Source organism: Anser anser (genome assembly GCF_964211835.1).
Source record: "Anser anser genome assembly, chromosome: 3".
In the NCBI taxonomy this organism is placed as follows: domain Eukaryota; kingdom Metazoa; phylum Chordata; class Aves; order Anseriformes; family Anatidae; genus Anser; species Anser anser.
Window position 1 is genome coordinate 32,356,553 of NC_139722.1, and position 22,994 is coordinate 32,379,546.

Below are 22,994 nucleotides of genomic sequence, written 5' to 3' on the forward strand. Positions count from 1 at the left end.
GAAAATTACCTCCATCCCAGCCAGACCCAGTACTCTTGGCATTACAGGAATCAGAATGGTTTCTAAATATATTAATGGGGTTGAAGAATACTATTTTGATTCCATTTGTATGTCTGTCTTTTCTCTCCTGCATGGCTTGATTGTTTATGTACATTATTGTTGTACAAGCTTCACAAGGCGTACATAAGAAAACCCCTTAAACTCCTTGGTTCTAAACTTCCACCACTTATTTAAGCAGTCCACTTCATGATCTTTCTGTTTTCAGTACTTCTTTTACTGATTGATCTCAGATCTGAGTCAACAGCTCTTAAAGCAACAAGGGTGATAGCTCTTCAAAGTGACTTCTGACACCAAAACCAGTGATGTGTTGACACAACTGACATTGGTGGTAGCTGTACCACTAATTGGAGATGCTTGTGGTAAATCTTCATATTTAGAATTATATGGCCACAGCAAAATTTAGAGGTTTGGGGATTACAGTGCTTCAATATGTACTTACGGTGTAGTCCTACCTCTCAAGAGTTCCAGGAAAAGCATTTTGTAAATACTGATGTTCTAAAAGAAAACAGATCCGTATTTTTTTCAGAGACAGGTTAAGTTCTTGTAGTATTGTTTTATGTCAAATTTTCATTACCTGTGGTAACCAGCTGTGTTCCAAGAAAGTACTGTGATTGTATGGTGATGTCACTTATGGTTGTTACAGCTTCTGCTCATGTGGTTTTGCTACTGTGTTAGATTTTTTTTTTCTGCTTCTTGTAATTAGCATGTAAAGAGTAGACCAGTCTACTTTTCAGGCAGACAAAATTTTCCATCAGAACTAGGTATAGCGTACGCTCAGACGTGCATGGTGAGCAAAGCTGGAAAGTTGTATTTTCTAGAGCAGACTTTCATTTCACCCAATTGCTTGCTTAGAAGTAAGTCTGAATGTTTTTTGCTAATGGCACATTTTGCTCCATGCACAAAACTAAATTTCTCTCTTAGAATATTTAGATTAATTTTACAGTCCTCATCAATTGTTCTCATGTTACTTTATATAATGATATCCAGTAATGGAAAACATATGTGTGTGGTTAAGGATTTAAACACAAGTAAAATCAAGAATTACTAAGTCAAGGTTGACAGTTTACTCAATCTTGACTGTAGTAGTTTTTGTGCATACTCACTGGACTAGGGTCTCTTTAGATAATAGAATATTCTTTTTCAGGTATCGTAAATAATACAGATTAACACTTTTCCGTATAAATTTTTTAGTATAATATACAGTTAACAGGGTGAAGCACCAGTCACACAGTGAAAGGGTTATTTTTAGAGTAACCTGTGCACAATACACCTATAGGGCTAAATTTTTAAAGGGGTCTCAATATTCCCTCTGATTTTTATATCCTCAGTCTCTTTCATGCATGTATGATAGGATTAAGATATCTGAGTTTTTGACTTCAGTCACTAATTGACGTATCTTAATCCTTTCATATCTGTCCATAAAATAAGAGGCCATCTTTAAAAATTTCACCTAAAGTGCTCAATTTTGCCTTCAGATACCTCCATGCAACTTCCATTGAAGTAATTGGAGCTGTGCCTGCATATCTGATGGTGGAACTGGACTCATTGCAATTAAGGTACACATTTACCAACATAATTAGTCATCTGGAATAATCACTGGGCCCAGTGTGACATTCTGCATGTGCAGAATTTCCTAGATTGGACCCTCTGCAGTGTGGGAGGTTGAAGATTATGGTGATAATTTTATCTCTTGCCTTAAATTTGTAGCTGTAGCAGAACTTGAATGAAATTTGCTGTACTTAATTTTCCTATTTTTAAATATGAAACGTGGAAGGAGGACATGAAAACAACATATTTTTCACAGCGTGATATCTTTGTATATTTTTTCATATCCAACCAGTGCACAGATAATCCATGATTTCCACAAACACATTATGGGTGGTATGTGCGTGCACAATTGTGATTTGTGCAAGAGCACACAGTTTAAAATATCCGACACTGAGGACACCGCTTTCTTTTTGTGTGTATTTGTGCTTGCAAAGCACAAAATAATAAGTAGATGTGTAAAGAATCACACAACTAGCAGCATAAAACCCACATGGGGTAACTTTGGTACCTCTTGATTCATAATCCAGATCTGTAAACATCATGATAGCGTGCCTGTTTTCCCCTAAGTTAAAATTTTGTGTTTTGTGATTGAAAATCAGTTCCGTGCAGCTTTTAAATCGGTGTCTGTCTCCTGTCACTGGTCTGGGAGGGGCTGTTTACAAAAATCTTGACTTTTAAAACTAATCTTTGGAGAGAATCATGTAGGTCCATGATTGACCTAAAAGCAGAAAAAAAGATTTTGCAGGAGTTTTCCCAAATAAAACACCCATTTTGAATTTATGACCACACAAAAAATTCCAGCTAAAAGAAGTCGTTCTTCTCGGATGTTATAAAAACCTATGTGAAAACCTATGAACATACTGAGTGCTCCAGTAAATTAGAATAGTGACTGGTGAATATTTGTGTCTAGTTCTAGAACTGTTATGAAATGCCAGTTTTCAAGGTTTTGGTTTTATTGGTATTCCTTTGCATTTGTAGTGCCACCAAGTTTAAGAATGGCAGAATATGCTGTTCCCTCTGAAAATTATGCACTACCACAAAGGTTAACTTACTTTAAGGAAGCTTTTGCCCAAGTGCTTTCACACCAATCTTTCCTTTAGTGCAAAGGCATCTTCCTGTGGCAAGCACAGCCAATGTTAATTGTTATAACTTCTTCAAATTGAAGAAGATGCTGTTTATAACATCAAAACTTCTTGAAGGTTTAAGATTAATTTTTAAAAGAAACGTTATCACAGGGGAATTTAAAATACAAGAAGATACAATACAATTTCTTTGAAATAGAAATAAGCATTAGAGAATAAAGTAGCATTTTTAAAGGACTTTTTGTTAAAAAAAAAGAACTAGAAAATTTATTGTATTTTTACTGTGACAGGTTGAATGGAGAGATTATCTCTTAAAATAATGTTTAGGTACGGTGAGCAGTTATGTTTTAATACAGTAATAGGACTTAATTACTTTCAAAGTAAATTTTAATACCTGTTTAATGCATTAACTCTCAGAATGCTACTGTAGTTATTTTCTACAGTTAAGTATATACATGGTTAGGTGGTCATAGATTTATGCCCTCTGCATCTAGAATGATTAACAGGTTTATAATTCAGCCTACCACCTAAATTCTTTCAGTCTTTCCGTAACTGTTGCACCACCTTGATAATGTATAGAAAACTGGGATGTCTGCCCATTTTCAGGTAGAAACTCCTGGCAATGGAAGTGGTTGATTTCTTGACATTAGTGTTCCTTTGTGATGTGTTTACACCCTGCTTGCTCTACATGTTTGTACATTTCTTTGTTTTGTTGAGATGGAAATAAGTTAAAATTGTTGCTAAACCATTTTTTTTTTTTTCCAAAAGTTTTTTCTCTCTTTTTAATTGATTTTCATTATGTGTTTTTGCAGCAAGCTTAGTAGTGGAGGAGCGAACGAGACAGATGAAAATGAAAGTGCACCGTTATAATCAGACATCAGGGTCTGGTTCTAGTCAAGAACATGAGCGTGAGCAATATACCAAGGTAAAGTTAGCAGTATTCAAATGATACTTTGACTTGAAAATTGAAGGCATAAACATGTTTATTTAAAATATTATATCACCCTCAAGAACATTGTGTTATAAAGCCTGACAGAGGTGTCTTCACATAATAGCTTTGTAACATCATTTTCACCCCCATTTGACGTGCTTTAGACTTAGTCTTTGATGTCACCTAAAATGAATATGTGAAAAGCAGAACACATGAAAAACAGTTCAAGGAAGAAAGATCCTGTTAAACAAAGCTATGTCACCTTGAGGTTTGGAAACCTCAGGCCTGCAAATCCATGGAGGCTGAAAAAGGCCATATGACATTGTAATGTAATATTTTTGCATCTTAATAATGTCATAGATAAAGTATTTCCTTTCTGGAAATATGTCCCGGTTACATTGATCTTGTTTTCTAATAATAATGTAAGCACTTCCTTTGATAGTTGTGGATATGAAATTACATGAATGAAGAGATAACATACATTTTTTTCTTGATAATGCTGAAATGATATCCCCCAGCCTTGTAAGTTTAAAACCATGTAAACCTCTAAGCAATCTGCTAAAGATCTCAGAGATCTGTGCTGTCTCTCACAAGTCAAGCTGTGGGGGGCCGGAGCTGTGACAGGCTAATCTCATTTTGCTCTGTGAAGCCTAAGAAAGGGGGAACATCTGCAGGAGTAATGTGCATGGGCAATGTTTGCTTAGATTTTGTTTCCTTTTTAGAGATGCAGCACTTCTTTTATGTAGTCTAAGAGCAAAACCAAAACCAGCCGTCAGGTGGTTGTGAGGGAAGCGTTCCTGCAGTGCTCTTCTCCCACTGCCGTGGAGGCCTACAACATCGTGGGGTGTTTACAACGAGCCACCACGGGATGGCACTGTGAATGTAAAAGTTCGAATGCAAAAACTTCAAGGACATGTTCAACTATGAATTAAAAATAAGGTCTCAGAATAGTAGCAGTTGGAAGAAAATTACAGCTTTTATAAATTTAGACTTTTGTGCCTAAAGAGACACATTTCCGTGAAGCTCTTCATATCAGTAAGAGCTAAAAACTTGTATTACATTACTTGTATTACATTTTAAAAGAGATGATCTTTCCATTTGTGAACCAGTGCCACACAGAAAACATCAAACTGTCTGTCACTCAACAGCTGAGGACATCAGGATGCTCCTGGCATTTATTAGTAGTGCAGAACCAGGCTTTTTGTCCTTTCCCCTTCAGTACCACTTCTCTTTGTTTCACAGACTTGATGCTCCTGGAGGCCCAAGTTGAAATAATGGGTAATGCAAGGTACTCAGCAGTACAGAAAAATCAGAAATTCACTTAGGAATGGGTGGTAGGCAGTTAGGCATCTACCTTGTACCATCTAACAGATTTGAAAAAAATGTTGAAGGTCTTGTTACACTTAAATATGGAGACAATTTTAATGAGGATGTTTCTTTCTTTGAGACCACCTCACTGTGAACATACGACTTAAATAAATAAAAAAATTCTCAAAGGGAAGAGAAATAGGCTGTAAGTCCTCAATTACCAAATTGCCAGGTATTAATTCCACACAAAAAATTGAGATGGGCAGCCTCCTCTAGGTGGCCCTGCTTGAGCTAGGGGGGTTGGACCAGATGACTTCCAGAAGTCCCTTCAACCTTGACCATTCTGTGATACTGGTCAGAAGCCAGAGTTTGCATAGTAATTAGGGTATTTCCTAAATAAAAGGCCAGATTTCTGATTTGGATTTTTTGTGCTTACGGATTGGTTCAAATTTCATATTTTTCCACTATGAGATACTTTTTTTAAATCCTGACTCTTTTTAGTATTTATCGTAAATATTATTTATGCTCATCATAAATATTGTTTTTGTTCCTCAATATACTTCTCTGACTAAGACTAATGTAAATCTGATGTTTGGTTAAATGGTTGGAAAACATCAAACTGCAATTTTACCAATTTCACTTGTCTTTCTGCGTCTAGCAGTTTCTGTTATTAACTTTTAGTTTTTAAATGTATGTGGAAATGAAATCAAAATTGAAATTTCAGCATGATGGGTACTAGATGGAAAGAACTCTGAAATATTTTTTTATTTAAATCTATGACTAAAACTTTGAGGAAGCAAATTCTCTGTCCACTGTTATAAGAAAAGTATTTTGGTGGTACATTGTGTTCTGACAGATATGTGCTCCTTTCCATGCTAAAAAAGTATTAAAGAGAATGAGTTACTTTTTTTGGACTTTAAATACAAAAATCTTTAACTTCTTATGTATTTTCTACATCATCTTTTGTAGTACAATGAGCCAATCTATAATAAATTGTTAACTGCTGAGAACAAATTATATTAGCACATTCTAACACTCTGTACTATATTCAGTGATGTAGCTGTTTGCTTCATATTGCTATGGTGATAGTAGTCACTTTGATGAATATGTTGTTAAAGCAAGCCTAGTGCTGCTATCTTTCTTTATCCTCAGAAGATGTTGAAGGAATCAAGAAAAATAGACCAGACAGATGAAGATGAGACAGTTCTAATGAAAATGTGGTTAAGTCATGGCAGGTGATGCAGTAAAGATAATGAGTGAAAGTACTTAAGGCTATATCTAATTTCTGGTGCCAAAATCGGTGAAAAGTCTTTGCAGGAGCAAGACTTACTTTAATTTAAGAAGAAAAATTGTTCAGTGGTCTAACAGACATTTTAGAATACTGAGAAAGAAATATTAAGTAGCTGTTAAATAAAGCAGAATTTGTTCCTCTTTAAAATAAATACTTCTTTCTTTCCTCCCTTTCTTTCCCCCCTTTTTTCATCCCTTTGCCTATTTCTTCAGAAAATATATATTTATATATCTTAGAGAAATTACACTGTTATACACTGAGAATATATTCTCTTCAGCTTTTCAGAGCAATTGGCTCACATGGATTCAATCCTTCCTCTATTTTAGCATTTGCATATATGCATGGTATATTACACCCAAACTTCTTCAAAACTTTCAAAATTTTTTCTTCTGTAAGGACTGGATCTTCCTTGCAATAGTGAATTACATGTGTAAAAAATTAATTTCTTAAATTTAAATTTGTTTCCTCTTGTACTGAAAAAAAAATATTTTTTCCCAGGAGGTTTCCCCATGGCCTTCACAATTTCCAATCTATCTGGTTCATTTCTTCCATTTTTGTAATTTATCCCACTCAGTTTCTTAATATTTGTAGTCTCAGTAGCCACGGACTAGTTTTTCAAGCATACATGGTGCAGTTAGTGAGTAAACATTTTTAAACATTCGGGTTTTAAACATCTGTTAATGGATTTTGAAAAAGTTAACTGCTGTGCAGCATGTGTATAGGTCTTGATGTTTCTTGTACTCTAATTGTTTTAAGATCCTCAAAGACCTCACATCCTTATTTCCTTCAGTTTCAGTGAAAGAACTCCATAATTCATCTAAAACTCTTACACCCTAAAAAGCCAAGTGGAAAAACAAACAAACAAACAACTCTGGATTTGGCAAAAGGGTTTAAAGAAGGACTTTAAATATCCGTTTTCCTTCCTTCCTTGTATATTGATTGGTAAGGGTGTAGTGGCTACTATCACTGTTATATATATTTGCTGTTTAAGTGTTTGGGAGAATCAAAACACTTTGGTGGTATAATTCTGCATTTGCACAGATGTAAATGACAGAATATCTTAATTATGCTCTTAATTAAAAAGTCAGTAAGTTTTCATTACAAATGCCACACACAGAACACAAATACCATGCTACAGCTGTTCCAGCTTTCCAGAGAATGTGCAACACATTTTTTATTTTTTTTTAAGAAGATCTGTTTATTCAAGAGAGTCACTGATCAAAGCACTGTAGTGCCTACTTAAAAGGACAGCATTCTATATTTAGATGCACTACCAACTCAGTTAACTCTGTATGTGATTGACTGGAAAGCATTTAGCATAAAAAGGAAGTGTAGTCATGGCATTAGGTTACTAGCACTCTGGATTTAACTTGATAGTTAAAGTCTACAAGGGTAGGCTGTATAGGAGACAGGATGATAGGATACTGACTACCAAAGTTTATATGATGCTGGGCAAGGCACCTAGAGCTATGCATAGAAAGGAATCCTCTTGGAGGTTGATGTTATAGGTATCTTCTTTTGATCTCCCTTCATCAACATTCAAGTGAAAAATATTTACTGTGTATCATATTGACACTACAGTCACTCCAAGATGGATACGGTTTCACAAAATTCAGTAAGATCCATTCATTTGACTCCTGGGCTTCACCACAACTTTTCCATTGGATGACTTGCTCATTTTTGCTGTACAGGTGCTGGTAGGAGTCACAAACAGGGCCAAGGTGCCAGGCACTGAATCCCAGCAGCGTTTGGAGGAACCCTGTGCCAATAGTCATAAAACTCAAGGTGCTTTGTGCCATAATTCAGTGTTTCCTGACAAAATTCCTTGTTAGAGTAAGGTGACTCAAAGGCAGCTATGATCTCAAGACTTGAGTAAGTCCCTCAGTGAACCTAGCCTTTAATGGTTCTGGTCTGTATTTCTTTCCTCATTTTAATTTCCTCATTTTAATCCCCATTTCATTTTCTTATTTAATTCTATTATTCAAAGCACATAATGAGGCACGTATTTTCAGAGATTAGTCACCTGAGGCTTTTTCTGTAAAGGAGAGGGCACTTCTTCAGTTTCAAAGCTCTGAACTATTCCATTCACCACAGGTTGAGGTGAAAGATCTAGAAATATAAAATCTTAATAATATGGAAAATAATATAATGGATTATTAACTTACTTCTCTAATGCCTTATAATCAGTAAAATTGCTAATGCTGTTAGTCATTAAGGAACCGTGAAAACTGTGATTCCATCATAGAATGGAAACACAGAATGGTTTGGGTTGGAAGGGACCTTAAAGATCACCTACTTCCAACCCCCATGCTGTGAGCAGGGACACCTCCCACTAGATCGGGTTGGATGAGGCCCTGGGCAATCTGGTCTTGAACACCTCCAGGGATGGGGCACCACAACCTCTCTGGGCAACCTGTGCCAGTGCCTCACCATCCTCCGAGTGAAGAATTTCCTCCTAACATCTAATCTAAATATCCCTTCTTTTAGTTTAAAACCATTCCCCCTTGTCCTGTCATCTGACTGAGCAAAAAGTCACTCTCCGTCTTTTTTATAAGTATCCACGAAGTACACTTTTTATTTGTCTGTGCTCTTTTCACTGGTGTCAACACGTCTGCAGTTCATCATACCCCTTTTTTCACCTATTGCTTATGCAGAAGCAGCGACTCCATAGGTGGTAAAGTGAATGGAAGAACTACATTTCAAATGTTTATATTTCAGACAGTTACACTGAAAAAAAAATCTGTCTTTGTAATACAGAAGCAGACAAACAGTGCAGATAGTATGGGAATTTGAAGCCAGCTGCAAACTTCAGCAGTGTTCCAAATGAGATAAATAGTGCACTCTGGAATGGAAATGTTACATAAACTTTAACTGCCTAAGACATAGAGTTGAAAGAGAAGTGATTGCACTGAAAAGTTACTTAACTTTAAAGCTTCAGAATGATTTTTGTGTAATATTTAAATGTAACATGACAGAGAAATGTATTACAAATACACACAGTTATGCTGAAGAGCAGTAGGACTCTAGATGAGTGGGACATTATTATTTTATTTTTGGTCCCAACTGGAAACCTGCAGGCTTTTCTCTAATGGAAATATCAAATAAGTGGATCTTGGCTTGTGACTCTTCTCTGAATGACAAGTTCAGGTGTATTTCAACCATAAAGTATTCTTCTTTTAACGTTCACTGACTTAAGAGCACTTCTGTCTCTGAAAGGGAAAAAAAGCTAACTTCAAAATTGCTTTTATTTTGTTAATCTGTTTCTCCCCCCCCCCTCCCCTGACCGTTCATATTATTTGAAAGAAAAGAAAATAATCTTTCACAGTAATTAAAACTTTGAGTGACAGCAGTACAAGTTATTTATATGAATTTTCTGCCAAAAAAAGTTAACTAGGAACAGAACAAACTATCTCAGCTGATGTTGAAATTCACAAGTAGCCTGTGCTCTTTCACCAGGGAATCTGTAAGAAAGAAGGGGATAAAGCTATACAAGGTCATGTTTTGTTTTTTCTTTTTCCTTTTTTTTTCCTTTTTTTTTCTTTTTTCCCTGTCATCCTCCCAGCCCTTCTTTCACTCTCTTAAAGTTCGCACTCAGGATAGTGCTAACCTCAGGGGAGGTCATCTGACGTTACTGAGTTAGCTGATTTTCAAAATGTACCGGAAAGGGGTAGGTAGGGAGTAATAAGTCAAAAAAAAAATTGTATGCCTCTTGTAGAGGACAGGGAAATCAGGAAACTGTGTTTCATGGCTTGAAGGTGATACATTCATCTGTATTAGGTGTATATTCACCTGAGCTTGTGTTGCCAGGCTTTTTAAGTCATGCTTTTTGCCAACTGGCTCTGCCTGAAAGCCAGTGCCTAGTTCAGCTGAGGATATTCACAAGTGGTCACAGCTTTGTCTATAAGTTGCACATAAACTTTTACATAAAACTTACTGCAGTTTTACAGAGCACAGATCCAGAAAATGAACTCCCTAGAGTGTCATGTCAAAAACTGCCTTATGTTGCCACATGTTCATAGTTTTCACATATCATGCCCTGGAAAGTATGGCACTGTTTCCGTCCCTTCCCAGATGAGGGTCCCTTTCTCTCTAATGGTAGTGAATTTTAGTTTTGGGAACCTGGCAATTTAGGTAAGTGTGACATTACTAGGACTGAAGCTCTTTTTTTAAATATGTCTAACTGGTGATGTGGGTAATTTGAGTGTTACGCAATAGATACGGTGTTGCAGTTGATTTTAACTAACCTAAGCTTCTGCTGTTGACGAAAGTGTACTAGTTTCTACCCTTCTCCACATGCTCTTCCTGCCAGGTCCTCTGCTAGTTCTCACACTTGTGCACATGTGCGACCAGATCAGGGAACTGATCTGCTTGAGAACAAATATTATTTTTGTTGTTTGATTTCTTCACGACTAGTTCTCAAGTATCATAATACAAAGAGATATTTTGACATAGTAATTTTTTTGCTTTTCTGAGAAGTATTGAAAGCAACCCCTAGTGCCACCTTCTTGTATCCACTGCATAAATATTTAATTATTATAGTTTGAGAGTACTAAAGATCCAGCAGCCTATTTAAAGTCCAATGCTGTAATTTATTTCAAGTATCTGAATTATTACATAAATACCACTTTTGATTTCTTTAGTAGACATGAAAACATTGTTTAATATAAATATTCCTCTGAAGTTCATTAAATTTTGTTAGATCCAAAAGCAGCTGTAGAGAATTATCATACTTAGGTCATTTGTTGTCTCGGTATATGCACTGTGTTTTGATGAGACTCCTCACCCTTTCTTTTCTTGATCTCTAGTATAACATACAAACAGATCAGTACAGAAGTTGTGATAACGTCTCTGCCAAATCATCAGATAGTGATGTCAGTGATGTGTCAGCCATTTCCCGAACCAGCAGTGCCTCACGCCTCAGCAGCACAAGTTTTATGTCAGAGCAATCTGAACGCCCTCGGGGCAGAATCAGGTGAGTTCTCAGTGCAGCTTCAATTGTATCACATCCCCTGTTTTGTGTAGGTGCCAAAATACAACTAGAAATTATTGAAATTAAGTGATCACGGCCATAGAAGTACTTGGGAAATGTTGTCTGTGTACATATAAGCTGTCTTCCATTGCTAGCCTAAGATGACGATACTTTTTTGCACTTAAGTGTCTAAAACAGAAAACAGAAGTTCCCATGAGGTGATGTATTTGTGGCAAGTGGGACTTGAACACACATTATCTCATTGCTGGTTATGAATCAGTGTAATATATACACCAATAAGATATTACAGCAGAAATGTTGGTAGTTTTGTCATATAAAGAATTTGATTTCATAAAAGCTTTGGTTTTCTTTCCATCTATGTGTCTGTCTCCATACCTGCCTACTTTTGTTTTGCTGTTTTCATCCATGATGAGTTACTGGCTTTGAAACAAGTTTTTCTATAGTAACTTTATATCTCTGCTTTAAAATAGATATATTATCAATAATCAAATCTCTTTCATCCTTGATAATAAGCTACTTCTCCATTTAGGGCTTTTTAAAAAACGTACAAACAGGATCCTGTCTTCGTTTAACTTGATAAAACTCCCACCAGCAATAATGGCTGTAGGATTGGCTTTGTGTCTATGATAACATCTACCAATGTCTGTACTCTGAAAAATATGACTGTAGGTGCTAGAAGTCAGGATATGAATTAGGAACTGTAAAAAAATAAAAAAATAAAATTATCCTGATGGAGAAGATCAGTCTGATGAAAGTCTGGATGGCATCATTAAGTACATTGGAACATTTCTAGACAGACTCACCATTCAAGAAATTCAGCTTTTTAATCTGTTCACAAAATGGGAAGGGATATTAGGGAAAGTCAGAAAGTGGGCTCTGTGTATGAACTAGCTCCACCTTCTTTTATTGTTAAAGAAAGTTCACAAGTGTATTAAAATGTGTTTTAGATGGGTGAAATACATCTGTATTAATAGTGAAATCCATAATCCAGCAGAACACTGTTAGTGGAACTGTAAATGTATTTGAAGTTGGTTGTATTTGAAGTTCAGATCATGTATTTAAATGCTACGTTTCATTGTAGCTTAACTTTTTACTACTTGTCTCTTACAAAGGGTTTAATTTGTCCAAAACACGTATATTTTCTAGATACTGAATTTCCTCAACTATATATTTTTCCAGTATTTTTGGCAGTTTGACCAAAATAGGATTTTTACCCATAACTACCTCTGTGTTGAGATTTTATCAAGAAGGTTACCTGGGTTCATAACGTCTGATCATAAATATCAGAAGGGTCTCAACCCAGGAGAACCTGTAACCTTTTGGTATGGGGGGAAGGGGGAAACCTGAGATCAGACCTTTTTTCTCATTCTGCCTCTTTAATTCTAACGAGCAGCAGAGCACATTGGATACAGAATAGGCCAAGGTGGTGTACAAAACCAAGTGTTTGCAATGGGAGCTCCAGCTGGGAGAGTTCAGCTTCACTCTAAACTCCTAAAGTGAGATGTAGTTGGAATTCAGATGGTTTCATTTTCTGATACTCTCCAGAGTATCCATGCATAAGACATGAGACACTTTATAGTTACTTGCTTTAATTTTCTCTTAACTTCAGGTAGTACTTACATAGTGAATAAAATATATGGTAGTAATATGCATTGCAGCTCATTCAGTAGAAACATCAGGAAGAAATTAATAGATTCATAAGATACTAATAATTTTAATTATTTTTCATCTAAGCCTGCTGTAGTTTTGCTCCCCCAAAGTACACATAAAGTAAGTGAGAGATGCCTAATGCAGTTAGCTTATTTCAACCATTAAATGCAAAGAAATAAATTTTAAAATCATTTTGATGTTATGTTGGAAAGTATTTTATCCAATAGGTTAACATCTGCTGTTCAAAATTTTTGATGTGAGTTGTTTACAGTTACTTTTGATGATCGGATATTGTGGCAACGGAAAGGTGAAAGTCTTTGGAGATGTGCAAAAATGATGTATGGTAGGAATTTTATATCAAGCGAGGTCAGAATAAAGGGAAGTTGAGTGCTGAAGAAAAGAAAAGGCTTTTTTCTGATGATCTGAGGCAAACTTAGATTCCTCTCCTCCTGTGTCTGTACTGGTAGCTTCTGTCAAAAAGTCCTTAATCACTTCTTGGCACTACTTACTAATTACATGGAAGGGGAGGGTTAATTTGAGGAATGGGTTGATTATATTTTAAACAGTTTTACATAGTGAGATTCATCCTGTTCAACTCAGCCTTAAAAGCTGCATGTGTACCATAGAATTCGTCTAAGATTAGGTATTCATTAAATTATTCATCTAACTTCTCTGAATTATCATTAAAACGAAGGAAACAGCTGTCATCTTGGATGGTTTTCTTCATCTTCAGATAAATGTCAAAGGTGGGGGAATTGTCCTTGCCTAGCTTTAATTATTATAGGAACCCTAGATGACTAGTTAAGGTAGGTTGTTTACTTGTAGGCATCTAAAATTAAGTGAAATGGATTCTTGCTCTTAATTAATGTTTCTATGAATTCAATGAATTAGAAATTTGAAGTTCAAGTTTTGTTAGTAATTTGAAGTTCAAATTTTATTTTTGCCTCCAAGGAACCTGATGTTAACTTATATCAAGCATGAGGATACGGGGTAGTTGAGCAGGAGGGGCAAGGAAAAGAACATTTTTTTAACTGCCTGTTTTCCATCTTACTGAAACACATTTCCACCATCATCTTCATTTGGAAGTGTAGCCCAGTGGCCATGGCAAGTGTGTGAGTGTAATGTTAAGTTTAAGGTCAAGAAGCTCTTTGAACTGCCAATTTCATGAACCTAGTTATTTTCTCCAGATACCTTCTGGAGATGAGAGCTGTGAAGAACCTAGTAAGTATGTAGAAGCTCTAGCAAGGTGTCCCAGTTTTAGCCATCTCACTAAACTAAGTCATCCAACTAGTAGCCTTAGGTGCCTTTTGTATTCAGGAGAAAAATACCTAAATTCAGAATACACGAGCAAGATTCCTGCTCTGATGCACCTTCGGAAAGGGTGTCTCCATCTCTCTCTCTGTTGAGTTGAGGAGAATGAATCCTAGAACTATTCACCAGCAAGCTGAGGTAACTGCCTTAAATGGAGAAATGTGACCGGAGAGTACTTCAGCTCTCAGATTAGTGACCTGAAGTTAAACTGTTCTCCTCTAACATTCCTACATGAGCTGAAAAGCATTGGTTAACTATTTATATTTAGAGTTGTGGTGTCAAATTTCTGAATGAAATACACCAGCTCGTTTTGAGACAGCAGTAGTTTTAGTTAATGTTGTTAGTCGATATAACCCCATCATCCTTCATATGGCATTTCTGAAAAGGGATATAAATTAAGCTGTTAGGCATGTGAAAATACAAGGTACTGTCTTTAGGGCTGTCACTAAGAAAGCAATAATTCTGCTGTCGTTTTGTACAATATGATTACTCTTAAATGTCAGACTGACTGAAGTTTCAGGTCATAGTGCAGTTTATATCCACCAACTCTACCACCAGCTCTGACAGCATGAACAGTTTCCTGACCTTTCCTCCCAAGTCCTAAGGAAGGAAAAGATCCTTCAAATAGCTAACTAATGCCTTTTCCCCATCAATCTAGAAGAACTGATGAATCCCTCCCTCTCTCAATTTTTCAGGTTTGGAATTCTGTCATTTTGGACAGTGTTCTATATTATCCTATATTTATAAATATTTACTTATTTTTATTCAAACAGTAATGATTTTAAAACATGACAATACATCCTTATCTTGTGGCTCAAAAGTATATGAACGTTAGCTCTAAGTATGTAACTGTTGATGTTTGATCAGCAATTTTTAATTTTAATGAGTAACTCCAGTTACATTATATTCCAATTACATTATTTTTCATTATGCACATCAATTGTAGAATAAAATACTGTCTGTATAGTAAGGGGAAAACGAAGTGAACAACACAGAGATACTCTATGTCTTACTTGGATAGTTAGATAATGCTCCAGCTGATTGTTGGATCAAAACTCGGAAATGCAAGTTTAGTAACATTAGAAAACTTTAGAATCCTGAAGAAGTCAGTAACATAGGGAGAGCGAAAGCAAATCTTTTCTGTCTGTTGATCAATGACACAACTGCATCTAAACCTTTTAAGGTAGATGGATAATTTCATTCCTACAGTATAATTGTAATTGAATTACCTGTCAGAAAGCTGTTACATAGCATGCATGGAAATACCATTAGATAATCTTCAGTGTGGAGATCTTGTTGATTAGCACTGATAATGCATTGCAAGAGAGAATTATGATTAATGCAAGTTCTAAATATAAACATATAAAATAGCTTCTTCATTTCTAATTTGTTTAACATTTTCAGATGGATGCTATAACAAACAGCTATGCATGGATAAATTAGTCTGGATATGAAATTATTTCAAGCATCTTTCTTGTTACTGTCCTACAAAGTCTGGTTGACCATCATGTTCTCTAGTGAAAGTCCAGGCAAATATCAGGTGCTGTGGCTTTTGACTTGAATCAGAATCAGACCTGTGAATTTGGCTTGCTATAGAATTTGGATTTTCTATTTATTTCATGACTGAAGTCAGGTTACCAGTCCTCCTTTATGCAGGTTTGCTTTCATTAGGCATGTTCTGTATGAATTTAAAATACAGTCAAGCAGTACTTTGTGCCTGTGTATGCTATAGTTTAACGCAAAAGACTGATAATTAAGGATCCACGTTAAATACATGACAAGTAATCAGCACCATCAGACAAAGAAGGACATTTGCTCACATGGGTAAAAATTATGCCCAATGATGTCATAGCGTTATTTTTATTTTTGCATTAGGAGCCTGTTTATTCAAAGATACCTTTGAAGATGGACTTTTCAGTGATGTCAAGTAGGGAACTGTCACACATAGTGGATGTGAGCTGGAGGTTTCTACTCTGGAGGATTTAGCAAATCAGCTACCATAAGATGTTTAGCTTAAATCTGCCAATTTTATGGAAGGCTAGATAACTCATTTTAAGTGTACCTGAATTTGAAACAAAAAGTCCCTACGTGAGGAATATCATTGTCATTCCTCATTTTAAATTTGAAGAACACATCTTTAGTAAGAATTATATTTAATGCCTTCATAAATGTGTGATATATAATAATATAACTATGTATGTGCCATATTTTCATCTAGTTTTACATGCATTGTTAAATTAAATGCTTAAGATTAATTAAAATATTTTAAATGAGTTTATTAAAGAAACAGCATAAATATAATAGGTTGGAACTCAAACCAGTCCAAATCTATTTCACACAGTATGCCATGACACTGAATGGCTTGTATCACAAACTCATATACATTTCTTGGGATTCAGGTATGTTCTTAGTACATTGCTATAGGAAAAAAAAACAAAAACTTTTTTGGTTCATACTACCAGGCTCTCTGTGACAATCCTGTTCATCCCCAGTTTAAACTTCCATAAAGCTGTTGTTCTTTCAGTACACTAGAACTTCAGCACTTGTGCACTTGACCTTTGAATCAGGAATGATGAGGGAGGGAAATGATGACACTTGATCAAGTGAAGAAGCATTTTTTAGGTTGGCGAGCAAAGGGTGCAGGGTGATGTTGACAGGTGTGATATAATCAACAAAACAGGGCAGGAACAAGCCCACCACGAGAGTATACAAACAAATAAGAAGGTTCTGAAAGGACAGCATGTGGGGGAAGTTCTCACACCTTTTCTGGGAGATCACAACCAGGTGGCATGCATGCAACATGGGGAATGAACAAGAGGAATTAGAGGTCTGTTGTGCAGCTGCAGGGTTATTATCTCACCAAGATCAGAGGAGTAGTGATATAGCTCACTGCTGGAGTGCTGCAATCCATGCAAGAACAGGCCAGAACAGGGAGAAAGGGGGCTGCTGTTTTTGTGAGAAAGCAGAAAGGATGCAGGAAGTTCTGCCTAGAGATAGGTGATGAACCAGATGGAATCTTATGAGTCAGGAGTTAGAGGGCTCACCAATGCGATGATGATGTGGGTGTCTGCTATGGGCTTCTTGATCAAGAAGTAGTGGTAGCTGAAATGGGCTTCCAACAACTGAAAGAAGATTCACGTTCATAGGCCCTGGTCCTTTTGGGGAACTCGAACCATCCAGAGATCTTCTTTATGATCAACGCGGTAGGGCACAAGCAATCTAAGAGGTTTCTAGAATGCATTTGTGACAACTTATTGACACAGGTGATCGAGAAGCTGACGAGGGGGACACTCTTCTGGGCCCAATAACTGCAAACAAAGAAGAAATGGTTGGGGGTGTCAAGGCTGGGAGCAGTCTTGGCTGCAGTGACTGTGAGATTGTGAAATTCAGAGTTGTAAGAGAAGGGAGCAAGCCAAAAATTGCTATCACAACCCTGGATTTCAGGAGAACAGAAGGCCTGGTCTTGGTCTGTTCAGGGCTCTTCTTGGAAGAATCCCATGTGATACAGTGTCAGAGGGGTCTAGGAATGCTGGTTGATTTTCAGTGATCACCTGCTTCAAGCTCAACACTGTTCCATCCCTACATGCAGGAATTCAAACAGAGTAAGCATATAAAATGTGGAAGCAGAAAGAATACAGAGGCACTATCTGAGCATGCAGGGATAGGTTTAAAGAAGCTAAAGCCCACTTGGAGTTAAATCTGGCAAGGGTCAGGAGGGACAGCAAGAAGGACTTCTACAAGTACATTAGCAGCAAAAGAAAAACTTCAGAAAATGTGGAACAGCTACGAATGTGGCAGGTGGTCTGACAACAACGGACACAAAAAAGGCCAAAGTACTCATTGCAAAGTACTCTTGACCTCAGTCTCACGGGTAAGATTTGCCTTGAAGATTTCAAGGCCCAAGAAAAGTCTGGAACAAGGACTCAGCAGAAGATGATCAAGTCAGGGAACATTTAAACAAACTGAACATGTACAAATCCTTCGGACGTGACGGTGCACTCATGAGTAATAAATGAGCTGGTGCTGACCAGTGCCATTGCAAGGCCACTTGGTAATCTTTGGAAAGTCACGGCAACCAGGGGATGTTCTTGAAGACTGGAAGAAAGAAATTGCCACTCCCATCTTCAAGAGGGATCTGGGGAACTCCAGGCCTGTTGACCTAACCTCAACCCTTGGGAAGGTGATGGAGTAAATAATCCTGGAAATCATTTCTAAATGTACAGACCAAGAGGTTAATTTTGAGTAGTCAGCGTGAATTTATGAAGGGAAAGTCATATCTGATCAAATGGACAGCCTTCTTTCATTAACTGACTGGCTTGGTGGATAAAAGAACAATGGTTGTTCCTTGTCTTTTCTTTAGTAAGTCTTTCAGCACATTCTTCCATAACATCCTTATGGACAAAAGTATGGCCTCGGTAAGTGGACAGTGAGGCAGATTAAAAACTGACTGAATGCCATGCTCAGAAGGTTGTGATCTGTGACGCAAAGTCCAGCTGGAGGCAAGTCACTGGTGGTGTACCCCATGGGTCAGTACTGCAGTAGTACTGTTTAACATCTTAGTTACTGTGACCATCGTGGAAACTTGAATTTCTGGAGTGGAAGTCTTATGTAAACACAGGAGACCACCTTGCACGGGATAGGATCCCTTGTACTTCTGCTGTTGTACCTTTTTGTCCTTTAGTTACTGTGGAGCCAGTTACTTCAAGAATGCCAGATTATAAACTCTCAAACTCTAAACCAAAGACACTATTTTCCCCAGTGATTCAAGTAAGACCTCTGCCTTCCCCACTTCTAGCTAGACCTGTCTGGGGATGTTCTGCTTGGAGTTCATTGGGAAGCAGGGAGTGCTGACAGTCATCTTCTCTGTGCTTGTATTACCCTCTTATTTAGTAACATTTGTACATGTAGATGCTTCTTTTTGTTCAGTTTCATTTCACACTACTTATTATGCTGTTCTCTTACATAAAATGCTCAAAGTCTTTAGTGTAGTGTAGAGCCAGATGAAGTAACTGGAGATTTGCTGTCTCGTTGAGGACTATCAGCAGTGTTGATCTGCAGAAGATATCTCAAAGAGAGGTAGCTACATAGCACTCCCTGGACTGGAAATAGATTTTCTCCTGTTTGTTTTCCATCCACCCCCATAGTATATGGAACTAATTTAGCACAATTTATGGTGATGAGGGAGAATGGAGTAGAGAGAGTTTGAAGAGCCATCTGACCTACTCTTAGCTTTCCCAGTAATGCTGCTTGTTGCCATCATAAATGTTTGTGATGTGGCCTGTGCAACAAGTAGTTCAGTCCTTTCCCCACCCTCTTGTCAACTCAGTAATTCAGTTGATATGCAGCAGTACTGCACCACATAGCCAGCTCAGCTATGTTTAACTTCGTGTCATGACAATCAAGGAAAACATAATACACCAAAGGCTTTTAATGCATTTCAGTTGATGAAATGAGGCGTGTATCGAAACGGAGACTGATTCATTTCATGTTAATTGCAAAAGTAATTGAAATCTGTATATTGAGTTTATGCTACAGTGTACAGAACATACTTAAGATTCTTCACTCATACAGAAAAAAAAATGATAAAAAAATGAAATGTAAAATCTTTAAATTATTATTACAGATATTACAGACAGAGCTAGTAGAGGCAACAACAGAACACTGCTGTACATTCATTAGTAAAACGAAATCACCTGGAAAATGGGAACAACAGGCAGCTTCATACTGGCTTTGTATGGTTTATTTGCTTTGCCACACTCAATCTAAATTTTCAGTATCTGAGAACTCTGAAAATGTGTTGAATGTCACAGAATTTTTTGCACCTTGCATATATTTGATCCCTTGTTCCTTATACAAACCTGTCTCAGGGCAAGTTCACCTTATATAAATAAGGAAGGATTGAGCTGAATAAATTTGCAATGAAATATCCAGTAGTGTAGTTTAGCATGTGAAGGATCAGAGTTTGGGTATAGTGGGCCAAACTGGGTATTTGAGATGTTTCTAGCTCTCACTACGAGTGTTCTGTATAAAAATGGATATTTTGCTAGTTGTGCAAAATGCTATCCCTCCTTTGTAAGAGAGAATCACAAGATACTACAGCTGAACTGCACTGACTACAGTAATTTGTGTATTTATAGTGCAGTACTGTATTTGTTTTGTGCTTTAATGTACAAGTAATGAAACAATGATCAGAAATAAGTGATTCTTCCTTCTAATTTGAGTAAGTAAATAATACTGATTTTCATAGCTATTGAAGTTCAGAATCAACTTTCAAGCTTCACACTTTATCCTACAAGATTAACTCTTAGGATTTGAGTTACAGTTCAGTAAACTGTAACTGAAAAGCTATGTAATATTTGTGAATATGCAAAGTGTCTCAACTTCCTAGGGAGTAAATATCTATTTTCTAACTTCAACATGTAGCTACTACCGTTTATTATACTATAGCCTATTACATTATAGTCCTCTAGTATTAGATACATGGCTTCCAGAGGCCAAAGTTTTTTACCCTGTGTAATTTCTCACTTAATAATATGTTGAGTGGAACCAAATTCTGTAAAGCCAGAAAAAATTTACTTGTTTCTTTTGCTGGCCTCTCTTGAAATGTGCCTCCTGCTAGTGAGGGCAATGTACAGTGCTCCCTATTGCCTACTAATGAGATTTACTGAATTACTTTCTTTTCCTATGGCCCGTTTTTTTTCACCTTAGTCTGGTGGAAGAATTTTATCTAAATATAAGACATAATTACCTTAAACCACTTCACCTTCAAGAAAGAAAACTATCGCTGATCTTCATTCTTCTCTGGAAACTTTGTCTGCAGACATGTCTCTCAGTCATTTTTGGTTGTGCCCCCAAAATAAAATGCACGTAATTTAAGAGAGACTTCACTGTAATTTGATTCATCTCTTCTACTTAGCTAACTTGCAAAAGAAATCCAGTGTTATACTCTGTGTGTGACCCAGAGATATGGTGTTGGCGTTTGGGCTAAGAAGGGTATTTGAGGGTTGGAATTTTCAGAGAATTGAGCCTTTGAAAAGTGTTGTTATGTCTGCAAGCTCAGCTGTGTGTGGGGAGAGGAGAATAAATGGGGACATGATTAAAAGCTTTTTCTGTGGCACAATATTATCAAGCAGCAGTGAGTGACACAGGAAAGGGAAGGCTAGTTAGATACAGACTGCATGTGCAAGAAGATTCAGTGAAGGAGGAATGAGAGCTCCCACCACTAATGAAGTTATGGTTAGTGAATTGTACGGAGATTCAGTGAACTACATAGCCTGTTCTGTGATGTGATTTGCTGGAAAGAGAGCCATTCAAGCACAAGTCTGGTGTTTTACTGAATCAGGATGCTAAACACTTGTTTGCAAGTTTTATTCTGTCTGGCTGGACTTATGCTTTGCACTAAGCACTTGCATTGAGTTGTCAAGCACTTTCCAGTTAGCTTCAGGAATTAGACTCTTGTAGTATTGTATTAGCAAGCTTACTGAACACATAGCAATACTGACCTACTTTGATTTCCCAAATATTTTTTTAACAATTACTTATTTGTGATTTATAAAAACAAACTGTATTCAATGTTAAAAGTCAGTATTAAAACCAAGATATTGGACTGTTTCAGCTTTTGTACAGCATGACTAAAACAATAATGGAATTCTAGTTTGGTATAAAACAAGACTGTTATAAATACCAAAAGAAAACTGCTATATTTATGACACTAATTACATTCCTGACAATTTGCCTGTGTATGAATGTTTCTTTGTAGTCAAGGTTTCTCCTGTAAACAAGATGTTTAGGGCCAAGTAAAGACTCATTTTTATAAAATGTCATAAGCAACATTTGTTGTGCAGTTACTTCAGTGGTTTCTAGTTTTGTATTTAATTACCGAGGGAGTTTAATTAGTTGATTTTAGTATGGAAAACATCCTCTCTCCCGTAGCTGGATAGCCCACCAAAGCATCCATAATGTAGCCAGGACTGCTGACAGACTGAAGACTTTCCATGTGTTTAACTGTTAAAAATTAACAATAAAAGCCCATATTAGATTCATTAGAGAACATAGCTGAGGACAGGTTACCTAAACCATAACAGAGCATATGAAACTCATGTAGAACTAGACAGTAGGAAGAGAACGAAGGGATCTTTCCACCAACCCTGGCACCAGAGTGCTGTAATACTGCCTATTCTGGACATACGCTTGCTTCTAGATGCTCACTGCCATAGTATCTGAAAGTATTTCTCTATATTTTGCAGACTGACTGCCTTTTTAGAGTGCATGGTATAATCACATCACGCATTCCCAGCTATTCATATACAACAGATTTATCCCAGCATGCTATTTCATGTCAGCAACTTCCTATACGGAGCCCAGGAGCCCTGCCTTGCATGACTTGTGAGGTTGGGCAGAATGCCACTAAGTGCCGTTCTGAGGCTTCTCACTCAGCTAGTTTGTTTACACAGAATTTTTGGTCCCTGTGTTACTTCATGTCTCTTTATCTAGAGTGTTTCCTCAGGAAAGTAATTATATGGGCTGTTTCCTGTTGAACAAGTATGGGAACAGAGTATATAGTAATTTGGTTGGAGGCCAATCTTTTACATGAGTCTATGATTTTTTGGTTAGTCTCTGTGCCTCTAAACCGTAGAACCATGGAATGGTTTGGATTGGAAGGGATCTTAAAGATCATCTAGTCCCAACACCCTGCCATGGGCAGGGACACCTCCCATCAGACCAGCTTGCCCAAAGCCCCATCCAGCCTGGCCTTGAACACCTCCAGGGATGGGGCATCCACAGCTTCTTCGGGCAACCTGTGCCAGGGCCTCACCACCCTCA

The 22,994-nt window shown here is 37.0% G+C and overlaps 1 protein-coding gene across 47 annotated transcripts in view; it reads left to right on the plus strand.

Moving 5' to 3' along the window:
* Positions 1 to 22,994, plus strand: part of RIMS1 (regulating synaptic membrane exocytosis 1) — a 317,413-nt gene that overhangs the window by 238,769 nt on the left and 55,650 nt on the right. For 32 of the 47 annotated variants that reach the window (XM_083830826.1, XM_083830837.1, XM_083830848.1 and 29 more), the window contains 2 exons: positions 3,503 to 3,615; positions 11,026 to 11,192. The exons of 12 other annotated variants lie outside the window; for them this stretch is intronic. In XM_083830826.1, the coding sequence (XP_083686952.1) occupies positions 3,503 to 3,615; positions 11,026 to 11,192 (280 nt within the window). Of the gene's footprint in view, positions 1 to 1,535; positions 1,617 to 3,502; positions 3,616 to 11,025; positions 11,193 to 22,994 lie in introns of all 47 variants that reach the window. 3 more of the 47 variants (XM_083830858.1, XM_083830856.1, XM_083830857.1) reach the window with 1 other exon arrangement.